The sequence below is a fragment of the Cydia pomonella genome, chromosome 20 (assembly GCF_033807575.1).
Source record: "Cydia pomonella isolate Wapato2018A chromosome 20, ilCydPomo1, whole genome shotgun sequence".
Lineage (NCBI taxonomy): Eukaryota > Metazoa > Arthropoda > Insecta > Lepidoptera > Tortricidae > Cydia > Cydia pomonella.
Window position 1 is genome coordinate 3296100 of NC_084722.1, and position 25850 is coordinate 3321949.

Below are 25850 nucleotides of genomic sequence, written 5' to 3' on the forward strand. Positions count from 1 at the left end.
ACACTGATAGAAAGCATCAACACTTTTTTTTAAAGTATTTGTGAAGACCGAAACTCTATGGTCATTCATTCATTTCATTGTAGTGACGTGACACGTTAAACCAAAACCGGTTTCAAATCCACGTTGCAGATTGTCATCAACAACAAACATGTCCTAGTTTATAACTTTGAAAAACGTCCTTGTAATTATGTTTGAGATATAATTTAAAATGCGCTAATTTTAAGAGCAATGGTCTGGAACATAATCATTGACAATTTTTTGACGTTTCTGACAAATTGTATAACTTCAAAAAGCTCAAATCAAATGTCAGTGTCCCAAACAAATTTAGTTTAAATATTAAAAAAAAAACAGTATGTTCTAGTGAAAAATCCTATTCGCGTGACTATGCCGGGCTCGATTTGCTGCCGCAAAGAGTCGCTTAACCAAGCTCATGTTTCTAAAGAGTATGTTTAAGTCGATTCTAATTGGCCTCCCCGTCGGCCTAACCCTGCTGGACACCGTGGGGTATGTGGCTCGGGTCGAGGGTATATCTATGCAGCCAGCGCTCAATCCAGAAGCGAAAAACATGGATTACGTGTTTTTATCGCGATGGGCGATCAGAGACTTCAGTGTGAAGCGAGGTGACGTCGTATCGCTGGTGTCACCGAAAGATCCCAACCAAAAGATTATCAAGCGAGTCGTAGCGCTCCAGGGTGATGTGGTGAGCACGCTTGGCTACAAAACGCAGTACGTGAAGGTTCCCGAAGGCCACTGCTGGGTGGAAGGCGACCATACAGGCCACACGCTTGACAGCAACACTTTTGGTCCAGTGTCCTTAGGTCTATTGAATGCTAAGGCTGTAGCCATAGTATGGCCTCCAGATCGATGGCAGCAACTCGAAGCTAAATTACCGGCACACAGAAGACCTATCAGTACTCCTGTGTAGTGGTTATTGTCATGTCTAGGACCACAAAAGTTACATCAATGTTTTCAAGTAACTGCCAATTCGTTCTATTAGATCTTGATGTTTATTGTGGTTCTGTAGTGGAAATTTTAGCCTGTATAAAATAGGTGATAGGGTGAAAATGATTCTAAAATCTACCTTCAGTTACTTAAATTAGGGGAAGTTTGTTGCTGTATTATAGACATAAGTTCCAAGCCTTTAGTTGTAATTATTTACTTGTTTACATTTGCTAAATGTTTATCTTGATGGCCTTTTTTATTTTCAGTTGCATATTACACTTCCCTTTTTTTTTACCTAGAATCACAAGCTCTTTGATCATAATAAGGGGAACAAAGGGTCTGAAGATTTATTTTCCATTTTGTTACCTTTTTTCATAGACTGATGGTAATGGAATGGAAGGAACATAAAAATTATGGAAATTTTAGGATGCTATGATTGAAAGAGCTCTTAATCTATGTAGAAATAACATTACAAATCTAACAAAGTGTAATGTTCAACTGCCTATATATATGGCCCTGAAGCATCATTAATGTTTAGCTAATATAGCCAAGTCACCATCCTAAATGTAATGCCAAATTAACTGATCTTGCTTTTAGATCTCTTAACTAGTCTATTTGTTTCTGTTTTGCTTCCTATCATGAACTATAATAACTATCTTATTACCTTTTAGATAATTTTGTTATTGATTGAACCTTCAATGTCAAACTAGTTTTTCTATAAATAGGTTTGAAAAGGTGACTTTGGTGACCTAGTTCAATTTTTTTCTTTGTTACACTGAAGAAACTATATTCTGATATTCTACCTATAATCATATCAACTTATTTAAATATCATTGCAAATAAGTGGACCGATAAGACTTACTTTCCAACTAAATACCAAAATAGTTTTTGATAAGAGGGTAAGGCAAAAAATAGTATAACTGTAATGCAATAAATCAATGAAATTAAAGGTACAAGTTTCAAGAAAGTTTATTGTATAGTAATTATAATAGTTGATTAAAAAAAAATAGAACTACCTGTTTGCTTTATTTAAATAAACAATTACCAATCATAGGTACACTTATAATTAATATACACGAAACATTTACATATCTCTTTTACTTCAATTCTTTGAATGATGAAAACTTGTCAACACTGATGCATTTTTTAAAACAAACTTAACGACTGTTTAACCCATTCTCTTCTAAAACTTTTACAACATGTTCATATGATATCCCCCTTCTTATAATGCTATAACATCCGCTTTTAGACAAGTCTACCACAGTGGAACCTGTCCTGTTTTGGTCTAAACCCTGACTTAGCACACCACCATCAAAAACTGCCCCCAAATGACAGTACAAGTGTTCAAACTCCTTTACAGAGAGTGTGGAGGGTTCATTACTAAAGTTAGCACTAGTCAGTGCTATGGGCATATCAAACTTCTTCGTAACTTTATTGATAAAGCTGTGATCAGGTATTCTAATACCAATTTTTGTAGTTTTTGGGTTGAGATATGGGTTATTTAACTCTTTAGTCTTTTCTAACACTACTGTTACGGGGCCAGGTAGTAAACTGTTCAATAAATCATCACTTAGATGCCCAGCATTGCCCCATTTACGTACATTATCAATGTATGTTACACAGATTGCTACAGGTTTAGCAGAATCTCTGCCTTTAATGCTATATAGTTTCTTTATAGCTTCAGGACAATTGGCGCTGCACGCTAAACCGTAGATGGTATCCGTAGGAACTGCTATTACTTGGCCAGTGGCAAGGTACTCTGCAGCTTTTGAGCCGGAGGTTTCTAGTGAGATGGGAATAACAGCAGCCATTTTTACAATCTTCATTTTTGGTGAAGCACTTCTACTAATTAACAAACTACTGAATATGTTAAGTCTTTTCATTAAATTCATACTCAAAGTATGTCACATGAAATCTTATGTTTTTTTTTCTAATCACGCCAATTGTGAGCACACTTGTGGTTACAACAGCGGTAGAATGTGGTCATAGGTTCATCCGCAGATCGGGTCTGAAGTTGCATGAAGTAAGCCTTCCCGTGGCTGCACTTTGGACATACAGCATCTGTTGAATCTACATTCTCCCAGGCAGCGGCGCCGCCCATGATATAATCCAGCTCCTGAAACGTAATATAATTATGTATATTCGTTTTTACTCGATGGAAAAAGTACAGACCTCAATTTTTTTTTTATAATATTAAAAATGAATATATGGAGGCTATATTTTAGTAGCCTTTAGCTTCTTTTGAAGAAGCTTTTTAGTAATTAGAATAAAGAAATACTACTACTAATAATCTACTTTCAGACACTCAGAACAGATTGCATCACATTATTCAGTAATTTTATGTGCCAACCTTGAGTTTAGGGAACGTTCGTGACGAAACCTTCTTCCTGACGCTGTATACATACGGACACGAGTTGCACCCGTACCTGAGGCCAGTCTCCGGAGCCTCCTCTACCATAAGAATGTTAGCACACGTCGGGCAGAATAACATTATTAGTTTTCACCATGCTTCTAACACATTAGGTAAAGTAAAAAAAGCGCTTTTTCCGAAGTTATTAGGTTGAATTAAATTAATTACGATCAATTCGTTATCTATTTTATCAAAGGGACGTTTGTTATCAATATTTTTAGGTTAGTTTAATTCACTGACACACATGACAATGACAAGTTAGCTAGTGTTGCTGCAAATTTTAATGTTGTACCCAATAAATTGGGGACTAATTTATGTACCAAGATTTTATTTAAAATGGATCCCTAGCTCATTGAATAAGATACATCTATTATAGGCTTTTTATAGGTCATTATTTAATTCCATATGATAATCCTTTAGGATACTCAAAGTGCTACATTAACGATTTCGCATTTTCATTAATTCTAATCACGTGAATGTCACGCTTTAACAATCGGATTGATTGAAATCTGGCAACACCACACTTTTGTGTCATGTCGTCTGACGGACGGTCGTGTGCCGTTGATTTTTCTTTTGGGTGTGTTTATGACGTGATTTAATTGTTATTAGCATATAACTGGACTTGTTTGTAACAGTAAACAGTGGCGATAAGCAAAGTGTTAATATGTTGCGGTATTTAGTGGATAAATTTTGGGATGAAGATGTGTGGTTGCCCCCAAATACTACCTGGGAGGATTTGGCCCCAGGGCCTGATAAACCTGTGGTTTATAATGACCACAGGCACCTTCTGTACCCCCTGCCCTTAGCAGTGGTGCTGATAATCCTGCGGCACCTACTAGAAAAGTGAGTGCTCCTAATAATTATGCATACTTCAGTACTGTAGATATACGTAAAAGCTAGTTAATCAGATTTCTAATAGGACAGGTATTGATAACGTTGTGTGCTACCGGCAATGATAACATGGATAAATGTAACCGGTACCGTGATTAACTCATGATAATTTTTCAATGGGGTCAAGTATTTGTGAAGATACTTTATGAACTTAGTAATTTTTATTATTAAAACTATATTCAACAGCATAATTTAATATACTTTTAATTTAAACTTAACTGATATGCACTACTTAGTTCAATTTAGCTATACTTTTGATGCAATCATAATATTCTTGTTTTATTGTTATTAGCCAAAGGAAATTGTAAAAAAATATATTTTCTATTTAAGGTACTGGTTTGCGCCATTCGGAAAGTCTTTAGGTATTAAGAACACAAGACCAAAGAAAGCACCCAGTAACCCTAAACTAGAGTTGGCCTACCAGACATCACCTAAAATTAAACATAAGCAGGTAAGACATGTTTTATTTTTCATAAACACACACACACACACACACACACACACACATACACACACACACACACACACACACACACACATGCACACACAGCCAGTCCAGTAGCCATTTGGAAGTAAAAGGTGTAAATTATCAAAAACTCCATACAAGTACTAATTATTGCTAATTATTATTCAGTGTTGCATGAGTGTTTAGCCTTACTCAACACAGTGAGCTGAAAAGTCTATGCTACTAATACTACAAAATACCATCCCTATTCTCAATACAAAACCAAGTTCCAGATTTGTTTGCATATATTTATTTATTTAAATTTTATTGCACAAAAGACAATTATACAAAGATATTTTCAACTTTCTGCACCTCAAACACATATACTTTAATATTAATTTTTCTCTTTATAATGAAAACTATGGCCTTAAAAAACATCCGGTCCCTTGAGTGTTGCTATATAGAGTTTTCACTGTATTATTAAAGTTAGTAAATGATTGTCATTTCAAGTACCTGATACCTCAAAGTCATTATTATCTCTTTTTAACCGACTTCATTATTGACCAAATACTAATGAATCAAGTTTGAAATACAGCTATCTCAAGGTCAAAATAAAATAACACACAATCAGACTATTAAATGTATAGGTATAATTTAATTTAATAATATTTCTTTCCTTTTTACCACTTGGATGTGTTACAGTCCTGTAATTAGATGTACAATATACTCCATTCGTTTGATATCCAAATTTATAATATTCTAATTATCTTATCATAATAAGCAATACTATTCAATATACACTATTAGCAAACATTTAGTCAGGAACTCATTTTTACTGTCCGACTGAAACCAGTTTTTTTTGCCGTACATTTGGTTTTATTCTAGTTTTGGTTGGTAGGCCGAAACATGATTTTGATGCCAAAACCGAACTTTTGGTAGGACACTACCGAAATATTCGGCGCGGCCGAAAGAAACATAATTTTTATGCCGAAACCTGTCGGAACCGAAATCGTAACTTCGGTCGGACACTACTCTTGTACAGTCAGAACAATTCAACAGTTAATATTTAGGCATCCAGATTTATTCAGCACAAAAAATCAAGTAACATATTATATTGTGACTATGGTTTATATACACTCAGGATATTCAGCACCTTGAATGTTTGTTCTTATTTCTTATTTCAATTTTGACACAGACTGGATTTCAAAATGCAAAATGTATGTATACATTAATTTCGTACTAAAGTGTTTGCAAACGAAACCACAATGCTTAGAAATAAAGCAAACGTGGAATAAAGCACTGTCTTAAGGCCACGGATTGGACGCAAGCGGCGCGCGGCGCGGTGAGCGGCAAATCAAGGTCGTTCAAACATTTGGCCGAGCGCAATGTCTGAAAGTCTGATTTGCCGCTCGCCGCTTGCGTCCAGTCCGCGCACGGCCACAGGCGATATTCGAATTCGCAACTTCGGGATCTGTATTACTGATACTAGCCCGCTACTCTACCCCCGGCGCTCTTGTTTCGGTGTCTCAGTTTGTAGATCGGCGGGCTGCTATCCCGGAGTCTCGTCCGTGAAAGTGCAGGCGCGGATACAAGGGGGGGGGCCATAGGGGCATTGGCCCCCCCCTAAAACCCTGGCTCTCACATTACTAAATTGAGTAAATTTTTTTTTACCTTGTTTTCTGTGCAAAAATATATGATTTTCTCAAAATGGCCCCCCCCTAAGCCAAATCTTGTATCCGCGCCTGTGAAAGTGAGTATTTTCACTTTTCCTTTATCTCTAACCATTGAAACACAGTCCGTCTGTGATAACCCTAATAGTTCCCCCTGCTATTCAAAACCTTCCAAGCAGTGCTATTATAATATGGTTATATATTAGTGCATTATTGTAGTTTTAGATATTATGCTATAGGTACTTAGTAGTGTTGTTGCAATTTAAGTAAACATGCATCTCAAACAGCTAACCCATCTTAGGTGACATTTACAAAAGTTCGGCTACCGCATTTGATCATAGTATATGTATATCGTATAGATGTCCCACTGTTTAACGAAACAGACTTGGCAGATTAATATTTTTTTCTAGAGGGTTGTCAAGTTTACGTTCAGTGAAGTGAAAAATCTAACCGAAATTAAACGGTATGACTTAATACCGGATAAAGATTCATACCCTGGTTTTACCTTAATACATTGAAATAAGATGAAAAGTTTTATACAATATTTGTCATATTTACGACCACTTTACCTGGAAAGACAGCGACGTTTCTGTAGAACTTGACGCTTCACGCAGCGTACGACGTCAACCGGAAATATTAAAATAAAACCATAATGTATGCATGCCGTAACATTAACGAATTGAGTGTATTAGTCGGTGCTAGCTAACCTATAAATGTGTGCTTTCTTTTCAGTTCTTTTTGAGCAAGGATGAGGTAAATGTAGCACTATTATTACGCACTTACTTTTTATTAGAGGCACGTTGTTATTTACTATACAGAAGTATCTAAGAGAACCTTTGAAACTGTACTAAAATAAAACCTAGGAAGTCATTAGATTCCTTTCTTCTCCTTCCTTCATTCCATCAGATTACCCCGGCTCTAGTCAGACTGAGTGAACGCTTGAGTTGCCAGCGAGGCGTTTGGCGCGACATCTTTGTTAACTAAACAAAGCAAACATATGCGAGAGGCCGCATTGCAAACTGCTCAAATCCCTTCGACGCTCGATACAATGCTGCACGCCTCGCTGGCCGCTCGCCTCTGACGCCATACACTTAAATACTTGTATAAATGGCACGTAATCCTAAAGTGCCAGAAGACAGATTCGAGGTTTTCTTTCTATTTTAAATTTTAATAGTTCTTAATACAGCATGTTTCTTAGTTTTAATTTTGTCGATGTAGTTTAGTGTTCGTGTAATTTGTAAAATAATGTTTATTTGTAATGAGTAGAATTGTGCGTGTGCACCGCGCACCTAATAGTTTTCCTTATAGGTAGTAGGTACTCTGTACAATAAATTTAATTATCTTAAGTTTCCCTTTGCGTTATGATAGATATTATTTTAAATTGATGTAAATAATTATTAATAATAGTAAGAAATAATAGGAACCATCTTATTGGTTAGAGTCACAGATCTTTATGTAAAGAACAATAATTCAGCTTCTGTATAAAAAAATACTACAACTCGGGTTGCTATATAAAAACATGGATAATCCTGACAAAATGTCCGGACATCGTCCTAAAAATCCTGACAATCCGTAGATGGTCACTCCTGAAATCCCTCAGTCAACTGCTGACACTACAAACACTAGGCTTCTAGTAGTTAGCTGAGGTTTCTAAAAAAAAACCCTGATACTTCTCTCCCCCCCGCAATCCTGACAAAGGCCGAAGAATCCTGACGTCTACAACTACCGACTTGTCACTCGCCTTTAGCAACACTTAGTCTACCCACGGTTAGACCTTATATCTACAACAGTTATTACAGATTTGATATGTCGTCACTTGCGTTACCACATCGGCGACTCCCTCCGCCCTTCCGCTTGAGCGGAAATGATAGGTTTATCAACGTGTTATCTGATTATTACATATACATGGCGTCCCAAGACTATGGGACATCAAGGGAAAGTACCTTAAATATCGTAGATAGGATATTTTGCTGAAAGAAGACTTTACGTTATTTTTAAAAGTCAGTAATTCTGCATTTAAAGATTTTCTAAGAATTACTTGCTTCGTCTGGGAATCGAACCGACTTAATAATGTTCTTGAAATTTGACTCCAACATTTTACGTTGTTCCTTTCTTTTAAAATATTATGTTACTTAAGAATAATAATTATTTTTTGTCCATTCTTTCGATTGGCATCATAACATAGCGGTGTTTTTTTTTTCACATTTAAGTCGGTTCGATTCCCAGACGAAGCAAGTAATTCTTAGAAAATCTTTAAATGCAGAATTACTGACTTTTAAAAATTATATAAAGTCTTCTTTCAGAAAAATATCCTATCTACGATATTTAGGGTACTTTCCCTTGATGACCCATAGTCTGGGACGCCCTGTATATCGGTTTATGGTAAACTCTTCCGGCCGGTTTCGATTCGACTATGCTTATATCGAAGAATTGAAGCTTAACCATTCCACCGCGAAAGACGTCAACTCACGCGGTTATATTAGCCCAATGTCAATTCGTGTATTCCTACAAAGTTCACGATGACGTGCCGTGCACGATAGGCGTGGCGTTCGAAGGGTTAAAGCCAGTTTTAAAACAGCTGTCTATCTAGTCTACCTGTCACGATCAACGACCTTTGACATTATCCACCCTTCTGACATGTCGATAAATCAATGGCATTCGGCTTTATTGCTCCCAATCCGGGCTCTGTAATAAGTAATGAGATTACAATGGGAACGTTAACATGACTATTAAAATGTATTTCTTTTACCAATCGGTACTGTAATGTTTAACGTATGCGGAGGGAGGATATGTACATATGTACCTACATGTATGTTTGATTGATGATTTATTTGGGTAATTTTGTTTCAAATTGTACAATGTACCCTTAAGGGGTGTACCGAAAAAAAAAAACTGTTAACTCCAAATGAAAGAAACGGATGCAATTGAGAACAAACTAAGGTTTGTAGAATAACTACAATGAAAAGCGACTTTTAATTTAAATAATAACAGTTAAAAAAACTGTAGGAGTGATAGGCAGCTTCTTCCTAGCCCATTCGTTTTTCATATTTGCCTGCATCAGCTCATTACCTGCTGGAATTGCAATAATAGTTGAGAGAACGGCACTGCATGATATTTGGTGCTCTTACTCTGCTCTTCGTCAAATATCAAATGCGTTCTTAGTACGAAGCAATTGTATGATTTTCGGCTTGGCCTAGAATTAACTAACGTAAATTTTCTAACTTTCGTACGAAGAACTGAACTGACCTTTGTCGTTTTTCGTTCCACTTCAGCCGCATATGTACCCCAGTGTTTACGATAAATAAACAAAATATGACAGGCATGCCTCGTTTTCGCAAATTCTATTAGTTATCTTTCTGACGGGCCTAGGGTCACTTCACTTGTTGCTAGAGATCTGCCGCTTCGATACCTCTGTTCAAGAGACAACATACTTAATTAGTTTTTATTTATTATGAAATGCACGAAACTTCGAGGTTTTATTGCTATTTGGAAAATACCAATTTTCAGTGATCTCTTCTATTTACCAGTGTAACGTCACACAGCGTAAAACCAGAATTATTTTGTTACCTAGTTCTTATAATAATTACATAAATAAAATGGAAAATAATCAAACAAAAGGGGCATAGCTGCGGTTAAAAAAATTCAGCTTATCAGATTGTGTAGGTAAATGTATTTTGCGAAATGTCAATATCCACAGAGAAGAAAACATGTATACGATTTTATGACGCAGCCGCAACGCAATTGTATCTTAAGCAAATATGTAGTGCTCACATAATTTTGAGCACCTCGCCCGCTTAATCACTTCTATTTCAATTTTCTCGCCCATGGATGACATCATCGTGGGTCAAAATATAGGTCAAATAGTATATATAAAATAAAGTACCCCCCACGTGGTCATTGTTGATAATGGTGCCACGGGTCCATTACGGGCACTTGAGTTAGTATTAATAGGGCATTGTCATGGTAGTTCATTTCATGAAACTATCTTAACAGTTACAATTGTATATAAAATAGTACTAACATTGTGTATTAAGGGCGGTAAACAAGAATTTACGAACAAGTGTTAATTTTAATTAACACGAGTTCGTAATTCGTGTACTGCCCGTAGCACCCACAATGTTTTTCATTACACTTGTGAGGAAAAACGTAATTTTAAGCGAAATGATTCATAAATACGGTGACATTTCAAACATTAGTCCGCCATAATGTCATTTTTGACAGGTTAGGCTTTGAAGGCACCGAGATAACCGGCATTCAGCCACGATTGAAAATTGTGTTAAAATATTTTATCTACACACATAATATATCATAAACCCTCTATGATGCCTTCAAAATCCGTAAATAATGGCCAACATTCTTTATTCTTTCTTTATTGCATCCATGGTTTGTACAGGTGTTACATACTCGTAGTAGTTGTGAGTTTCACATGGACCCTGATAGGGTACAGCAATAGTCTTAAATCTATGTTATGTACTTAATCGAGGTTTTATAACAATGGTTAGTTGATTTTATACTATACTATTCTATACTAATTCCAATTTTAAATTTTATGTCGACAAATTCATTCACAACTAAGAGATAATATTATTGATAGTTAACATTTTATATGCAATAAAATTGTAGTGTATATAATATTAATTTTAATAGTAATGTCAAAAAATAATACGATAAACTGTTTTGTTACAACAAATTTCTTATCTGTGATAATGTTATAATTGCTTCATAACTATATCAAAATCGATTTGGTAATGACATTCAAATTTAGAAAATATCAAAAAAAAAAAAAGCAATATTTGACCTCTATTCTAATATCAGTCGAGATGCCCTTTTGTTCGTAATGAAATGTCTTTCATACAATTTTGACAAATCTCGCATGTTAGTTTGTATCGAATGATACGGAAATAGGCCCCCGGCTCTAGTTTCTCTCTGAATAAAAAAAAACTACGGATGCGTGACATGGGTGAAAAAAGTTTTCATTTACCGCCATTTAACGTACATTTTGTCTTTTAATTAGTTTTAAGTATAAAATGAATTCGTTTTGTTGTTTTTAAGTAACTATAGCAAAAGTTTCGTGTAAAATGAGCGATAAAAATATTTTGGTGACGCCACCACATATCCGCGAGTTCCGCCAAGAGAGCAACGATGTCCCAACCCGACGTTGGTTGTAATTTGGGTTAGTGAATATATCATAGAAAGATATATGTGTGTAGATAAAATAGTGTATGTAACTGTACATAATTAGGCATTAAAACACCCATGTATTTTAATGTATTATGAAGCAGTTACATAAACTACTATTATTGTTAATGTATTATTAATCAAATTAAATACCTATTAACATACACTTAAAATGTATAAACGTCAGTATTTTAAAATGTATGTTCCAGATTGGATAGATTTGTTTTTGGCTTGCGACGGCTTAGATCAATAGCATCAAGAGAAGCTGCAATGTCAGCCTATCATGGTTATGTCGCCTCAATTTTGCGTTACGGACTTATCATTTGGGGTAATAGCACTGATATCCAAAGAGCATTTGTGACCCAAAAAGCTTGTATCAGGGCGTTAAGCGGAAGTGAATACCTCGCCCACTGTAAACCAATATTTCAAGAACTCAAAATTTTACCATTGCCTTGTCAATACATTTTCGAAATCACCAAATTTGTTAAAAAACACCCTCAGCTTTTCCCACTTCACGATGAAGTTATAAATAAGCAAAGGCCCAGCAGGAAGCCACTTCAGCTTTATCAACCTGCGCAAAAGCTAAAAGTGTCTAAGTCAAATGCTTGCAATATGGCTGTTAAAATATTAAATAGAGTCCCAGATGACCTCAAAACTCTACCGGTATGTCAATTTGAAAAAAAAAATGTTTCAGTGGTTGCTTGGTAAATGTTATTACTCTGTAGATGTATTTTTAAAATGATATTTATTATGAATTGTTTATTAATTTTGCTAATCTTATACTGACTTTGAATTTTAATGTTTAATTTAATACCTCATGTAAATAATTAATTATGTAAACATTTCTACGCCGATGCATGCCGGCTGACCTAATACCTTCTACTAACCAACAGTGTATGTACCATATTCTTGGAAATAAAGTATCGAATTGAAATTTAATTGAATTGAAAAGTAAAAATCATTTATACCTACGTGAAAAAATCTTTTTGATATTTGACAAATTTAATACATATCAGTGAAAGAATAAGTATCGAAGTCAAATGGCGAACTAAAAGTTTTAATCGTGTATCGAAAGATGGCAGTAAACTTACTGAGCCTACAAAGTTTTTCTTTGACAATCCACCTCTATTTCAAATTGTCTTTGGTCAACGTCAGTGCTTGTAACACACACCTTCAATAAAAGAGCGTACTCTCATCTTAAAGGCCGGTAACGCACTTGCAACCCCTCTGGTGTTGCGGGTGCCCATGGGCGGCGGTAATCGCTTACTTGACAAAGTGGGTCAGCGGTTCACTTCACATTGCCTGAAAGATATCTTTATAGGTATTTGAAGTTAGGATTATCTCGCTTTAGATTATACGTTAAGGGGGACAAGCGTATGGTTAATGCTGTCATCTGTGCACAAAGCATATATTCTTTATTAAAAGATCGGAAAGTTAATAATCCTTTTAAAATCAGTACAGTCAAAGATATACACGGTGTAACACGAGGAAATCGAAAGATTTTAACAGTGTATTCCCGATCATATTTAGAGACTAAAATGTCCTATAAACTTTCTGGATTTCGCCTAGTTTCAGAGTTATTACAAAAAAAAACATATTCTTATTCTAACTTAGTACAAAACGCCTTTTCGATGGCGATGATGCCATTATGGGGCGTAGTCTAAATATCCTTATTGATAGATGTCTAAAAGTGACAAGTAACCTTTGCAAAAATTAGGTTTAACAAAAAAAAACCTAGAAATTCATTTCAGTGCCAGTTTTACCATAACATTAAGTTTTTATGCACAAATACATCCAAAAATTTGATAAAAAAAAAATCGAAATTGTCTTAAACTCATATAACATTTTTTCCTTCTTTCGGCCTCAGAAGTGCGTGGTTAAAACCTTTCGGGTTCCTCGTGTTACTCCGTGTATATGTATAACTCCGTATAAGATAAATACGGATAACGGATTTTCGATACAAACTGCTAGTTCTACTGATGATTATGGACTTCATAGAATGTAGATATACAGTAGTGGCATTTGCATAATTTTTTTTTGTAATTTCTCAAAAACGGCTTTAGCGATTTCGATGAAATTTACAATGCATGAAAACGACAATTCGATCAACCTAGGGTACATTTTAAAAATAATTAGTTTGCCCGCGTGTCGCGTTAGCCCGGTGGGTATTCAATTGTAAAGTAATGATCCGATTTCATATTAAAACCAGAGACTAACGAGGGCGAAATATCGATCCATCTAGGGCTTTGATCTACAGGGTGACCTTAGCCATTGGACAAACCCTGAAATCCCACGTAGGGTTACTTCTCAGGAATGCTCTGACGTTAATATTTTTTAATTAGAAACAAAAGTTAAAAAAATAAAATTTTCAAGCAAAAGTTATTTGCAATAATCGACAACAAAAAGAAACACACTGTGTTAATCTTTGGCAGTGTTTTTGTCAATTTGTTCGAAATATTTGATAATAATGACATTTTTCAAAACTCAGAAACTTATTAGTGTCATAAATAAAAAAGATAATCAAGAAGGTTGAAGACGGTTGCCATGCTATTCTTTGAGGATATTACCTTAGGAGCTACTAACACATACAGGCTGCTCCAAAGTAAAAATTGGTAATTTGTTAATTTCTTCGAAACCGCTACACCGGTTGTTATGATACTTTGTAGACTGGTTCTAAATACCCTAATCCATATGTACGTTTCGGCTTTGTCCATTGGCTAGGGACACACTGTATAAGTCAGTCAGTTTATCAATAACTGTTTCAGCTACTTTGATGACATTTTGTATTTTGGACAAGCCAAGAGGAATGAATATATGTGCCAAATATCATGTGTGTAGATTAAGTAGGTTTCAAGTTGTGAAGGGGTCAAAGGTAGCTCGAAATGGTTCGTGTACAACACACGGTTGCGTCGCCAGTTTCTTTTTCTTTGAACTTGGCTGGGCACGCTACCGCGTGTCTAGATATTTTTGCCGGTACAGTATATTCTCATTTGTATGGACGTCGGTAATCAAAGTAGATTGCTTTGTGTGCAGTAAGTCCCAGAGGTCAGATTTTATAGCGGCCTTCGTTTGCGCTCAGCTAAAACATCGTTCGTCACAATAGTCGCAAAATATATCTTCAAGGGTATGGAGAAATGAATATTTATAAAAACAGGTACGTTTTCAGTAATTCCACTAAAAACATCTTGTGACGTCGGTTACATAGTTGTGTCTCGTGTCCGAACAAAACCGTTCTTTTTGCCTAAACCGAAAGTTCGGTTTCGCTCTAATTTCGGCAGACGAACCTTCTGTCGAAATAGGATTTTTATGCCGAAACCGAATCTTCGGTCAGACACTATTACATAGTTTCTAAGCATGCCTTCCACCACATTGTATATTTCTCTTGGTGGATATCAGGAAATTTCATTATTTTCTATGGGGAATTGGGGAACAATAAAAAAGAGAAACTTCCCTTTTTTATACTATGTCGGTGGAAAACAAGCAAACGGACCGCCTCATGGTAAGCAGGTTACCATAGCCTATGTACGCCTGTACAGAGGAGTTACATGCTCGTTGCCTACACTACACTCCGCACCCTCTTTAAGCTTTGGCAACCTTACTCACCGGCAGAAAGACAACACTATGAGTAGGGTCTAGTGTTATTTGGCTGCGGTTTTCTGTAAGGTGGTGGTACTTCTCCAGTTGGGCTCTGCTCTAGATCTGGAATGACATTCGCTGTGCTGTGCCCTACCACACAAAGCGGGATGACATTCACAGTGCCCATACCTCTCTTTTGGCCGTAGTTTAAATTGTAGGTGAATTACAACAGCCCTAGTTAAACTTGTACATTACATTGTTATTATGTAGAATTTTTTTCTAGTAACTCGAGCTTTTCACATGACATTAGTTCAAACGTGACTCGTAGGTAAGATTCCGACTGACCGAATCAATTTGTATCACCCAACACTTATTGATCCGAGCAACACGTTCACATTTCGTGACGTCCGGACAGATAATTGTAAACGCTGGTCTATGGTAAATTGCTTTTCAGTGATTCTGATATTTCTGGTCCGTCCGTCTGTCTGGTCGTTTGGTTATTAACTGCTACTGTCAGATAATTGTTGGACATGTGGAAAAACTTTTACCATATAAGTTTATATCGTTCGCGTAAAAGTCGTTGTGTAAACCCATTTGTGTTATTATTACTATAGAGAAGCCATGAAATTGGGTACTTGACTTATGTTGAATATTATAACAAAATATAGTTAAATGTATAGAAAATGAGCCATCCATTATAAAAAAGTGGAATTTAAAAAAATATATTGAGATTATAAAAAAATACAAGGCTCCGGAATCTCAAAACTATTTTTTTTTGTCGTTCAAAAATAGAAAAGAAAATGGTACCATTCGATTCCTTACATTTTATTGAAAAATAAATTGTATGACAACTATACACATAAACGCAATATTTCAGGGTCAAAATGGGTCAAAATGGCAATTTCCTTGATCTTCCATACATTTAGGACAGATATATGATGTGAAGTCACATCATATTATCATTTTGTTAGAGGGGCGTTTCAATCGTCGAGTGCGAGCGTCAGACTTTTAACTCTCATTTCTAATCTTTGTGTTGCTTAAATGCCATGAGTTCTATATAGACATTTGATCCTCAGGAAAATCAAGATCGTTTGACATTATTTACAAAAAACAGTCAAGTAGCCAATTGTCGCAATCGCCTGTGCCACGCGACCAAAACGTCGTAAGCGACGTAACATTCATGGCGCTTATGCGTTTAGGTCGCGAGATTCACGCTCCGCTTCTATGGTTTGTTGTCAGAAAAACAACTAATGGCGCAAAATACTGGTTCTCTTTGCCGGTTCTTTGCGTAATAATAAAACTTCAAAGTTTCAACCCCATCTTCATCATCTTAGGTTACAAAAACTTGAGTAAAACTAGGAAATTAGAAGAAAACAAAGACATGGCGCGCCGCTCGAAACTTGCGAAGATATGGCCGTCGATCGGGTTTAATTTTACCTTTTATTTAGATAACTCTGCAACTATAGGGCAATTTTACTCATCAAGTCGCTCACTATACCTATAATGATGTCAAATAGCTAGTGAGAGCTATTGTATACTTAAAATTATACTGTTATGGCATGCAGAGGAACGATATACAAGTGAAAATAATTGAACAATAAGACATGTTTTTGTGATTTATTTCTATTGAGCCAACTTTAACGTTTTAAGTTTTTAGTTGTAGTCTACCCTTGCAAATATAGTATAGGGAGCGTGCATGAACTGTAGGAGGCAGCACAGGAGCCATCAGATTTTTGGCGCGAGGCGTAAATGTGATGTTTATTGTTCCGATGTAGCCCACAAGATGGCAGAATCTACTATGCACAAGAAAACACGTGACGTGTAAATGTAAATGTTTATTGTTCCGATTCAGGCCACAAGATGGCAGACCCTCCAACGCGCACGGTCCCTATACTTTCCGTATGAATTATTATATGGCATGCCAATTGAGTATGTGAGTGAAATTAAAGAAAAACTCTCGAGTAACAAGCAAGTAACATACCTATTTAAAAAGCTTTACTGGGAGCCTAGCCATCTAGCCAAGATGCTAATCGTTTGTGCCGTAACGAACTAGCCGCTAATGTCTTTCTGTCACACTAATATGGAATGATAGTGACCGTTTCGTTCGCTACGGCGCAAATGATTGGCATCTTGGCTAGATGGCTAGGCTTCCAGTAAGGCTTGTGTTGTGGGGTCCTAGATGATGATATAGGTATATTAGTAGGTAGATATCAGTATATACTTAAATACTTAAACAACATCTATAACTATGGAACAAATATTAATATGTGATGAACGCCCTTACCGTGAATTGAACATAATTGAACCCGGGACGCATTCACTCATTTGACGACACGCACTTGGCCGATTATTAATCCATGTATCAGCCAGTGCATCAGTCATACGATTAATCTTTCCACCGTATTATTAATGATTACGAATTCACCTCGCTGGTCAATGACCCCGTTCCCTTTACAGCCCTGTCCAAATATTAAGTTTAGACTAGCCCATATAGGGGACGGTCATAAACGCTATTTATCTTGCGTTCCGACATTATGATAGTGATAGGTTTTTTGGGAAAAATGGAATGTGGCGGTCATGTGTTAAAAAGGTAAAGAATATATGGGCCGATTTTTAATTTATTAAAAAAATATTTAACTCAATTGTTGTCTCCAATAAAAAATCAAAAGTAGGCGAAGTTTGATCACATGACTTCTAGACGAGCCCAATATTGCATTGCCATTGTCAGTATTGTCACCCAACTTACACATGTATGTAAAGTTTCAGCTCAATCGAATAATAGGACGAATAGAATAGAAAAAAAATCACGTAAAAACATACATAAGGACAACAAACTAAATAATGACACCAAATAGGATGCCGCTCAGCATAAGCCGTGTCTGTTAGACGCGGCATTGGTTTTCAGGGCATCCAAAATTAAAAACCGGGCAAGTGCGAGTCGGACTCGCTCACGAAGGGTTCCGTACCATTATTTATAAAAACGGCAAAAAATTATGTTTCTTGAATGGGAACCCCCTTAAATATTTATTTTATTCTGTTTTTAGTATTCGTTGTTATAGCCGCAACAGAAATACATCTGTGAAAATTTCAACTGTCTAGCTATCACGGTTCATGAGATACAGCCTGGTGACAGACGGACGGACAGCGAAATCTCAGTAATAGGGTCCCGTTTGACCCTTTGGGTACGGAACCCTAAAAACTAAGACTTAAAACTAAAACAGAAACAGAACAGAATAGGCAGAATAACAAGAGAACAAGATAGAACACGTGTAAGAAAGAGAGAGAGAGAATTTACAAATATTTATTTTGACTATGTCTGCTTACGTTACGAGTAAATCTTTTTAAGGTTGTACTTAAAAGAGGTAACAGATTTACAATTTCTGATTGGTAGCGGTAAATTGTTCCAACACTTCGTTGCAGCATATCGGAAGCTGCTACGAAATGCGGACGGTACGTAAGTGGGTCTAATTTAACTTGTAAAATTTAACCAGGAACATACATTACATACAAACATTGCAAGTTAATTAAAAACTTGTAAAATAGATGCTTCCCTAACGTGATATTCGTTAAGCCCTTTGTTGTCACGCAATGAGCAATGAACCTTTTTGAGTTATACTTTTAAAACATGAAATCAGAATACAAGCAAATAGTAGGGACATAGCAACTAGCAACACGATTTCTACGTATTTGTAGCTTTCAACTTTTAACCAAGTTGTAAAAAGAGTATTCTCCATTCGATTGATTGATATGTTTCATATGTTATTGCGGTACACGTATTATTTTTTGTTTCTAAGCCCCTAGACAGTCCATTTTCGCTAGAAAAATATCAAATGATATTTATTATTATTATTTGGTTTAAGACAGGCAGCTGATGCTGGTACGTCTAAATCAGAGTTCACTACACGATTTCACTGCTTAGATAGTCTGTCAAGATTGTTTTTAAATTGATTCACACTACAAGAGTTCACAACTTCAGAGGGTAATTTGTTCCAGGCATTTACTATTCGGTTTGCAATAAAGTTTTTGCTGATATTTGTTTTATGCTTTGTTGTTACTAGTTTAACATAGTGTCCTCTTGTGCGCGTGTTTGGATTTCGAGTGAAGAGGTCGCTTAGTTCTGGACAGTCATAGTATCCGTGAATTATTTTGAACGTCTCGATCAAGTCGCCACGTTCACGCCTTTTTTGTAGTGTTGACAGGCCCAGCTTGACCAATCTTTCCTCATACGAAAGTGACTTTAACTGCGCGGGAATCTTAGTAAATCTACGCTGCACTCGCTCGCTCGCTTATTTCGTACATAAGTTCCCAAAACATTTGTACGAGCCGTGGTTTGAACCCGCGGTCTCCGGATTGAAAGTCACACGCTGTTACCGCTAGGCCACTAGCGCTTTTCTAGGCTATGTTCAAAAAACCGTAAGAGAAGAAAAAACCAAAAGCATCTACAACATCCATCTCTTTCTTCCACATTCCTTCTCTGTTGCAATAAACAATTCAAGTGCACATCTCGCCAATTAGTGAGTTACAAAAGCCGAAGTCAGAAACTGGGGCGCGCCAAGGCCCGCTTTTCAGCGATAATTGGTGCTCAATAAACGCTTATTGTCTCTAAACACCACTGATTGTATGTGTGGAGGTGTAATTGAAGTATGAATAGCCGAGTACGAGAGGCACATAAAAATGTTGTAGACAAACTATATATAGTGGAAAAAACATAAGCGGGCCGATTTTTAAAAATCAAAGATCCACGATTATTGTATAGAAAACTTTCGAATTCTTAGTCGGAAACATGAAAACCGCTTTCGCAAGGTCTTCAGATTGGAATCATTGGATGCGTATCCGCACTCCGCTCCGTTGTGCGAGCAGGACATAACTATAGAGTGAGGCCACACTGGTGCGTTGCGTTGCGTCGCAAGTGTCGTCGCAGCGTCAACGCTGCGTCGTTTTACAAATATTTTTTATGACATGCCACATTAATGCGTTGCGCTTGCGACGACGCGACGCAAACGCAACGCATCAGTGTGGCCTTACTCATATACGGGCATAGCGCTGTCTCGCTCACACACCAGAGCGCTGTGATAACCGAGTAATCCCGTGGAACCATTCAACCGTGGTATGTATGCCTATGCGTCTGCGAGACTTAGGCAATACATATTCATTATGTATTACGGTAAATAAAGAAGTGTTGCTTTCATACAGTATTGTAGCGAATAAAGATCGTGTCATTCACGAAGACGCGTGCCTTGACTCGTATTGCCATGTTATTAAAGGTTACATTTGACAAATCTGCGCGTCATCGTGGATGACACGAACTGTATGATGTGTAATAACACTAATAACTGTCATCGTTTGAATAAAACATATTAACACTTAGTTTATTTCATTATGATTCACAAAGTGCTAATAATGCTAATTAGATTTTATTTGACTTTTGTAGGTATATTTAGTTGGTATGTCTTTAAATTAAATTTTACCCAGACAATTAGTATCAGATCAGTAGGTACTTTATCTAATAGGTACTGGTAAGTAATATACAAAAGTGAAAACATAGGGCTAGTATGTTTCCCAAAATTATATCGACGACCTGTCTGGCCTAGTGGATAGTGACCCTGCACATGAAGCCGATGGTCCCGGGTTCAAATACTGGTAAGGGTATTTAGTTGTGTGATGAGCACGAATATTTGTTCCTGACTCATGGGTGACTTTTCTATGTATATTTATATAAATTATATTTATCGTTGTCTAAGTACCCACTTATTGAGCTTACTGAGGGGCTTAGTCATTTTGTGTAATAATGTCCTATAATATTTATTTAATTATTTTGTTATATGCACAGAAAATCGGTAATTTAAGTGGGTACAAGAATTATGGCCATGCCGCTTTGTAAGATGGGGCAGCCCTGGAGACTAATCTGTGTCGGACGGTACTGTAGGCCTAGTACAAGAGTTCCGCGACAGTATCTCGCCCGCTTGATTTCGTAATTTTTGAGCGCAGGGTAGTCTTATCTCGCGGGCTAGATACTGTCGCACCAATCCTGTCTTAGGCCTACAGGGGCCCATTTCTCGAAGAATATTAGACTAATATTATTAGTCCACGAACTGTCAAGTCGTATGGATTACCATGGCAACACACTAGTAATATTAGACTACCGTTCGAGAATCTTTTGTTTTCTAAAATGCTCCCTAGCAGGAACTGAAGATGCAGACGGGATAAATTCTAGGATAACAGAGATAATTATACAGACCCAGTGACCCTAACAGTACAATCACTTCCACAAGTCGCACTTTTTAACAATACATTCTTGGATTGTTGCAGTATTGGAACATTCTACAATCTTGAAATTAGACGAGACACTAGACCGATCGAAACACGTAATTAACATTGTAGAAACTGTAAATTAATAAGTAATGAAGACAAGCGTGACGGAACGGATAGATCGAGTGTAAGCATCCAAGTAATATGCCAGCACGTTCACCGGCTAACTTCGAATATCTTTACTAGCTTGTATTCACGACTTATTAGTCTGCGGGGAGTGATGATGATTGATAAACACTGTCTTGGTGGCCTTCCCTGGACCTCTATCTCCATACAAAACTTATGCGTGAAGAGATAATGGCTCCTCTGCACGATGGGCCATCATACTGGTCCACTAAGATGGGCCAGCGTGTAGAGAGGGTAGTGGTGTCGGATGTGGCGTATGGCGCGGGGGGACGGTCCGCAAATCAAAGGTAGTGAACGAGCGATGGTGCGTACGCATCCACACGTGGCCCATTCCATACTGCGTGCTCTCAACCATCGCATCGCCATCTCGCTGGTCCAGCGCTGGGCCATTGTGAAGAGGAGCCACAACCATCGCATGGCCATCTCGCTGCTCCAGCGCTGGGCCATATTGTAGAGGAGCCACAATAGACATACAAACAGAGTTACATTCGCACTTGTAATTTTTATAGGGATTTAGCGTGACAATAATCGTAAGAAAGTCATACAGGTTACAGTTGCCTTAGATCGCTCAAAAAACCTCTTGTCATGCGATACCGAAAAAACAATACGAACCCGTCCTTTCGGCTACGGTATTATAGGGTGAATCCTAATTTTTTTTTACAAAAACCGTTTTCGTCTCCAACATTAGAACTAATCTGGGGAAACCAATAAAAAAGGCAAATAGTCGTCCTGTGTTTCCAAAGCTGAATTTTGCTGTCATGGTTCGCTTGATAGCTAGCACTGCTGATAAATCAACAAATTTAACACATATCAGTGAAAGAATAAGGATCTAAGTAAAATGTCGTTCTAAAAGTTTAATCATGTGTCGAAAGATGACAGTACATTTACTGTGACAACTTAGTTTTCTTTGACAATCCACCTCTATTTTAAACTCTCTTTGGTGAAACTAACCGTGAATCATTCAAAACTGTTATTGGACTCTATTGCTTGCCAGCATTGCTGATAAATCCCAATATACTTGCAGTTGTCATAGTAACAGAAAATCTTCATACTCCTCAGTTATTAAATGGAACGCGGTTACGATAAGTTCAAATTTCGAATGCGAAAGTGCGAATTGACGAAGCACGATTGGCGAAGTGATTAGTAAACTTTATTATTAGTATTATTATATGACACTCACATTAGCATCTATCCACAATTTTGCCCGCGTGAAAGAATTTTACATCATTCTTGTATTCGCTTTTCTCTTTGTCACAAATAATCCGGAAAAAGGTATTGTATACTGACAACACGCAACAATACTAGTGTTGGTAGCAACTCGAGTCTTTTAAGTCTAAATTGAAGAACTCGGCTTGTTTTTACGAGACTCTGAGCTTAAAAAACTAAGTCTTAAGTCCCGAGTCGAGTCCTTTATTGAGTCTTTTTTAAGGGCAATTTAAAAGAACTCGAGTCTCCGGATAAATACTCAGTCAACAATTTTATAGGTTTTACCTAAACAGTAAAGTAAATAGGCGTTGTTGTATGATTTATGTTATGTACATCCATGCATTTTACATAAAGACAACGCATTTCGAATTTATTTGTAAAAAAATACAAGTTCTCCGAAAAGGACTAAAGTCTCTACAAAAGACTCGAGTCTCTAATAAGTTGAAAACAACTGGAGTTTCATCTTAATTACGAGAGTCTGAAAAACTGAGTCGAGTCTTAAAGCAGAGGATTCAAAGGATAGGATATGCGGGTCCGAAGATAGATCCCTTGGCTTCAACATCTGAATCACTGATCCCCAAGTTGACGATAATTTGTACCCGTCTTCCCGGTTGAAATTTTTAGGGTGTTTTTAATTTCGATCGTCTTTCTCAGTTTCCGAGGATAATAGTGACGCTCGGTGGAGAGGAAGCATGTAATTTTCTTTCTCTTTCTTCAAATTCCTAAATCTATTCGTTCCGGAATCAAGTCGAATATCCTATGACGTCATATGACCTAAAAAGTTAATGACGTAACATTTATTGAATGAAGTCAAAGTGATGACGTGAAGGTGTGAGTAGGGCGAGTAAACAAACCAAAGCTTTGCCTTTGACGGCATATTAATAAATGATTCGTTCAGCTAACAAACTGACTGACGTTAGCCTTCGTTGTTTTATGTACTAATTTACATTTTTGATGCAAGTGCGAAAGGTGTATTATGCACCAGTACCGAGGTCTTAGATTCACCAAAAAAGTCCATGAAAAAAGCCCTTCGTTATCTTCTTGCCTAATAATATATTAACCCCAATGTTTAAGTTTTGTTCAGACTACGAATTGTCATTTGAACTCCGCAAAGAAAGACCTAATGCGATTATTAAATTTTTACTCGTATACAAAATATACGTTCAAGATAAGTACTATGTATTTTGAGTGTTTTTCTGTAGCATCGTATCTTCAACGGATCAAACCACTAAAGAGACGCTTTCCATATAGATTTTCGTACATTGACCTGCCTGTTGACATCTCCATTGCACGCGCATTATTAATATTATTATATTGCTGTCAAGCTCGCACAGTGACATTGACAACCGGCATCATGGGCGGGAGAGCAAAATTATGCAAGTGCAATACCAGGCGGCTCAATGCACGAAAATCTTTATTGAAAACGTCTCTGGTTTAGACTGATATTTTTTCGGGACCCTATTACTAAAGACTCCGCTGTACGTCCGTCTGTTTGTCTGTCACCAGGATGTATCTCATGAACCGAGATAGTTGGACAGGTGAAATTTTCACAGATGATGTATTTCTGTTGCCGCTATACCAAAAAAGTACAGAACCTTCGGTGGGCGAGTCCGACTCGCACTAGGCCGTTTTTTTTTTAGGTTTCGTCTACATATATGACGCTGTTTTAATTTTGACGGGGTTTTTTAATATTAAAGATTTAGATTTTCAGTGATGTACTTACATTTTAATGCACACAAAATCACAAAAACACAATATGGTATGTAGTTAAAAGGAAATCATTAACAAGTCCATTGAATGCAATTACATTAATGCGTGAATTTGATTTATTAACTGTCCACTGAGCCGGATTAATTCATGGCAACGAATTAACTGAACGATTTTTAATTACTTTTTGCGGTTGCGCAGTTACACTCGTACGAACAGTTTTATATATTTTTGGTAGTTACTTGGTAGTTATTTGATTTTTGGAGAAATCTGCCAGTTTTTCGTAATTTTGTTTAAGAGTTTCGTTTAGGTCTAGAAAGGTCAAATTTTGTATGCGATCACGAAAAGTCATTTGACTGGATCTCCACTGGATCTTATATATATATTTTTTCTTTACTCCAGCACTTTTATTTGTTGATTAAATGACTGCTAGTGAGATCGAAATCAACTTCATAAGAAGCGCGGCAATCCTAAAAGCAGTGTTGTTAGGAATATTATACAACTGGTTTTTTTTTATATTCTGACTTCTAGACAAAAATCTACAATCCAATATTTATTTTGGTTTATTTATAATTTTAGGTGTTTTTTGTCTTAGGAAAAATATTGTGTCTTATATTAGGTATTAAAATTCTTTGTAACTTCGGCCCTTAAATCTTAGGAACCCTTAGGGTGCCTTTCCACCAAAGATGTGCTATGCTTGCTATGCTATGTTTTGCATACATTTGAAACGCAGCTACAGCTACAGCTACGAATAACAATTTGAATAACAGCGAGAAGCTCATGATCGGTTGTCCCATATCTACGTTCAGCCTTAGTAAATAAACGGGAGTAATAAGCAATTGGATGTTCGACGCCATCAATCTCTTGAGCCAAGACAGACCCCAGACCAACCTGGCTAGCGTCACACTGGAGGATGAAAGGTTTCGAAAGATCTGGACAGGCCATCAACGGAGAGTTCATCAAGGCATCCTTTAATTTAGAAAAAGCTTCACCAGCTTCACAAAACAATACATTTGAAACGCAGCTACAGCTACGTTTCAAATGTATGCAAAACATAGCATAGCAAGCATAGCACATCTTTGGTGGAAAGGCATTATGTGTCTGTTGCATAAAGTACTATTTCATCACCCCCGTAAAAATCATGTTTCAATATTCAATCCGATCTTATATCGAACTAATAAAAGTAACAACCGAAACCGTTTTTAGAACGGTAATGTAATTCCTGAACGCGTATAAAAGACACGTGTCGTGGGAAGACCACAAGTGGTGGTTGAAGGATAACATGTAAAAGGAACGAATGCTGTCGATAACTGGGTCAAAGTCGATATTCGACTTATCTTTCTATTCTATACGTACCGGTCAAAATATAGGTGCGATTTGCACTATATAT

General features: G+C 36.8%; 4 protein-coding genes across 7 annotated transcripts in view; 2 read left to right on the plus strand and 2 right to left on the minus strand.

Moving 5' to 3' along the window:
- The first annotated feature begins 253 nt into the window (after positions 1–253).
- On the plus strand, positions 254–1957 carry LOC133528897 (mitochondrial inner membrane protease subunit 2). Its single transcript, XM_061866396.1, has one exon. The coding sequence runs from the start codon at positions 431–433 to the stop codon at positions 923–925; it is 495 nt and encodes a 164-aa protein (XP_061722380.1). The 5' UTR covers positions 254–430; the 3' UTR covers positions 926–1957.
- Positions 1952–2834, minus strand: LOC133528896 (threonylcarbamoyl-AMP synthase). Its single transcript, XM_061866395.1, has one exon. The coding sequence runs from the start codon at positions 2832–2834 to the stop codon at positions 2100–2102; it is 735 nt and encodes a 244-aa protein (XP_061722379.1). The 3' UTR covers positions 1952–2099.
- On the minus strand, positions 2808–3615 carry LOC133528898 (DNA-directed RNA polymerase III subunit RPC10). Its single transcript, XM_061866397.1, has 2 exons — positions 3293–3615; positions 2808–3058 (listed from the first exon to the last, which is right to left on the minus strand). Exons 1-2 carry the CDS (start codon positions 3431–3433, stop codon positions 2873–2875), a joined length of 327 nt encoding a protein of 108 aa, XP_061722381.1. The 5' UTR covers positions 3434–3615; the 3' UTR covers positions 2808–2872.
- A 252-nt stretch (positions 3616–3867) lies between these two features.
- The window catches only part of LOC133528894 (ceramide synthase 6-like), a 47657-nt gene continuing 25674 nt past the window's right edge, over positions 3868–25850 (plus strand). For 2 of the 4 annotated variants that reach the window (XM_061866391.1, XM_061866393.1), the window contains exons 1-2: positions 3869–4195; positions 4574–4694. In XM_061866391.1, the coding sequence (XP_061722375.1) occupies positions 4017–4195; positions 4574–4694 (300 nt within the window). In that variant the 5' untranslated portion in view covers positions 3869–4016. Of the gene's footprint in view, positions 4196–4573; positions 4695–7090; positions 7112–25850 lie in introns of all 4 variants that reach the window. The other 2 variants (XM_061866389.1, XM_061866392.1) reach the window with 2 other exon arrangements.

Excerpts from the sequence above, each read along its gene's own strand:
- LOC133528897 (XM_061866396.1), top strand. The coding sequence starts at position 431 with ATGTTTCTAAAGAGTATGTTTAAGTCGATTCTAATTGGCCTCCCCGTC.
- LOC133528898 (XM_061866397.1), bottom strand. The coding sequence starts at position 3,433 with ATGTTATTCTGCCCGACGTGTGCTAACATTCTTATGGTAGAGGAGGCT. Across the intron at positions 3,059-3,292 it reads GAACGTTCCCTAAACTCAAG|GAGCTGGATTATATCATGGG; the intron begins GTTGGCACATAA and ends ATTACGTTTCAG.
- LOC133528896 (XM_061866395.1), bottom strand. The coding sequence starts at position 2,834 with ATGAATTTAATGAAAAGACTTAACATATTCAGTAGTTTGTTAATTAGT.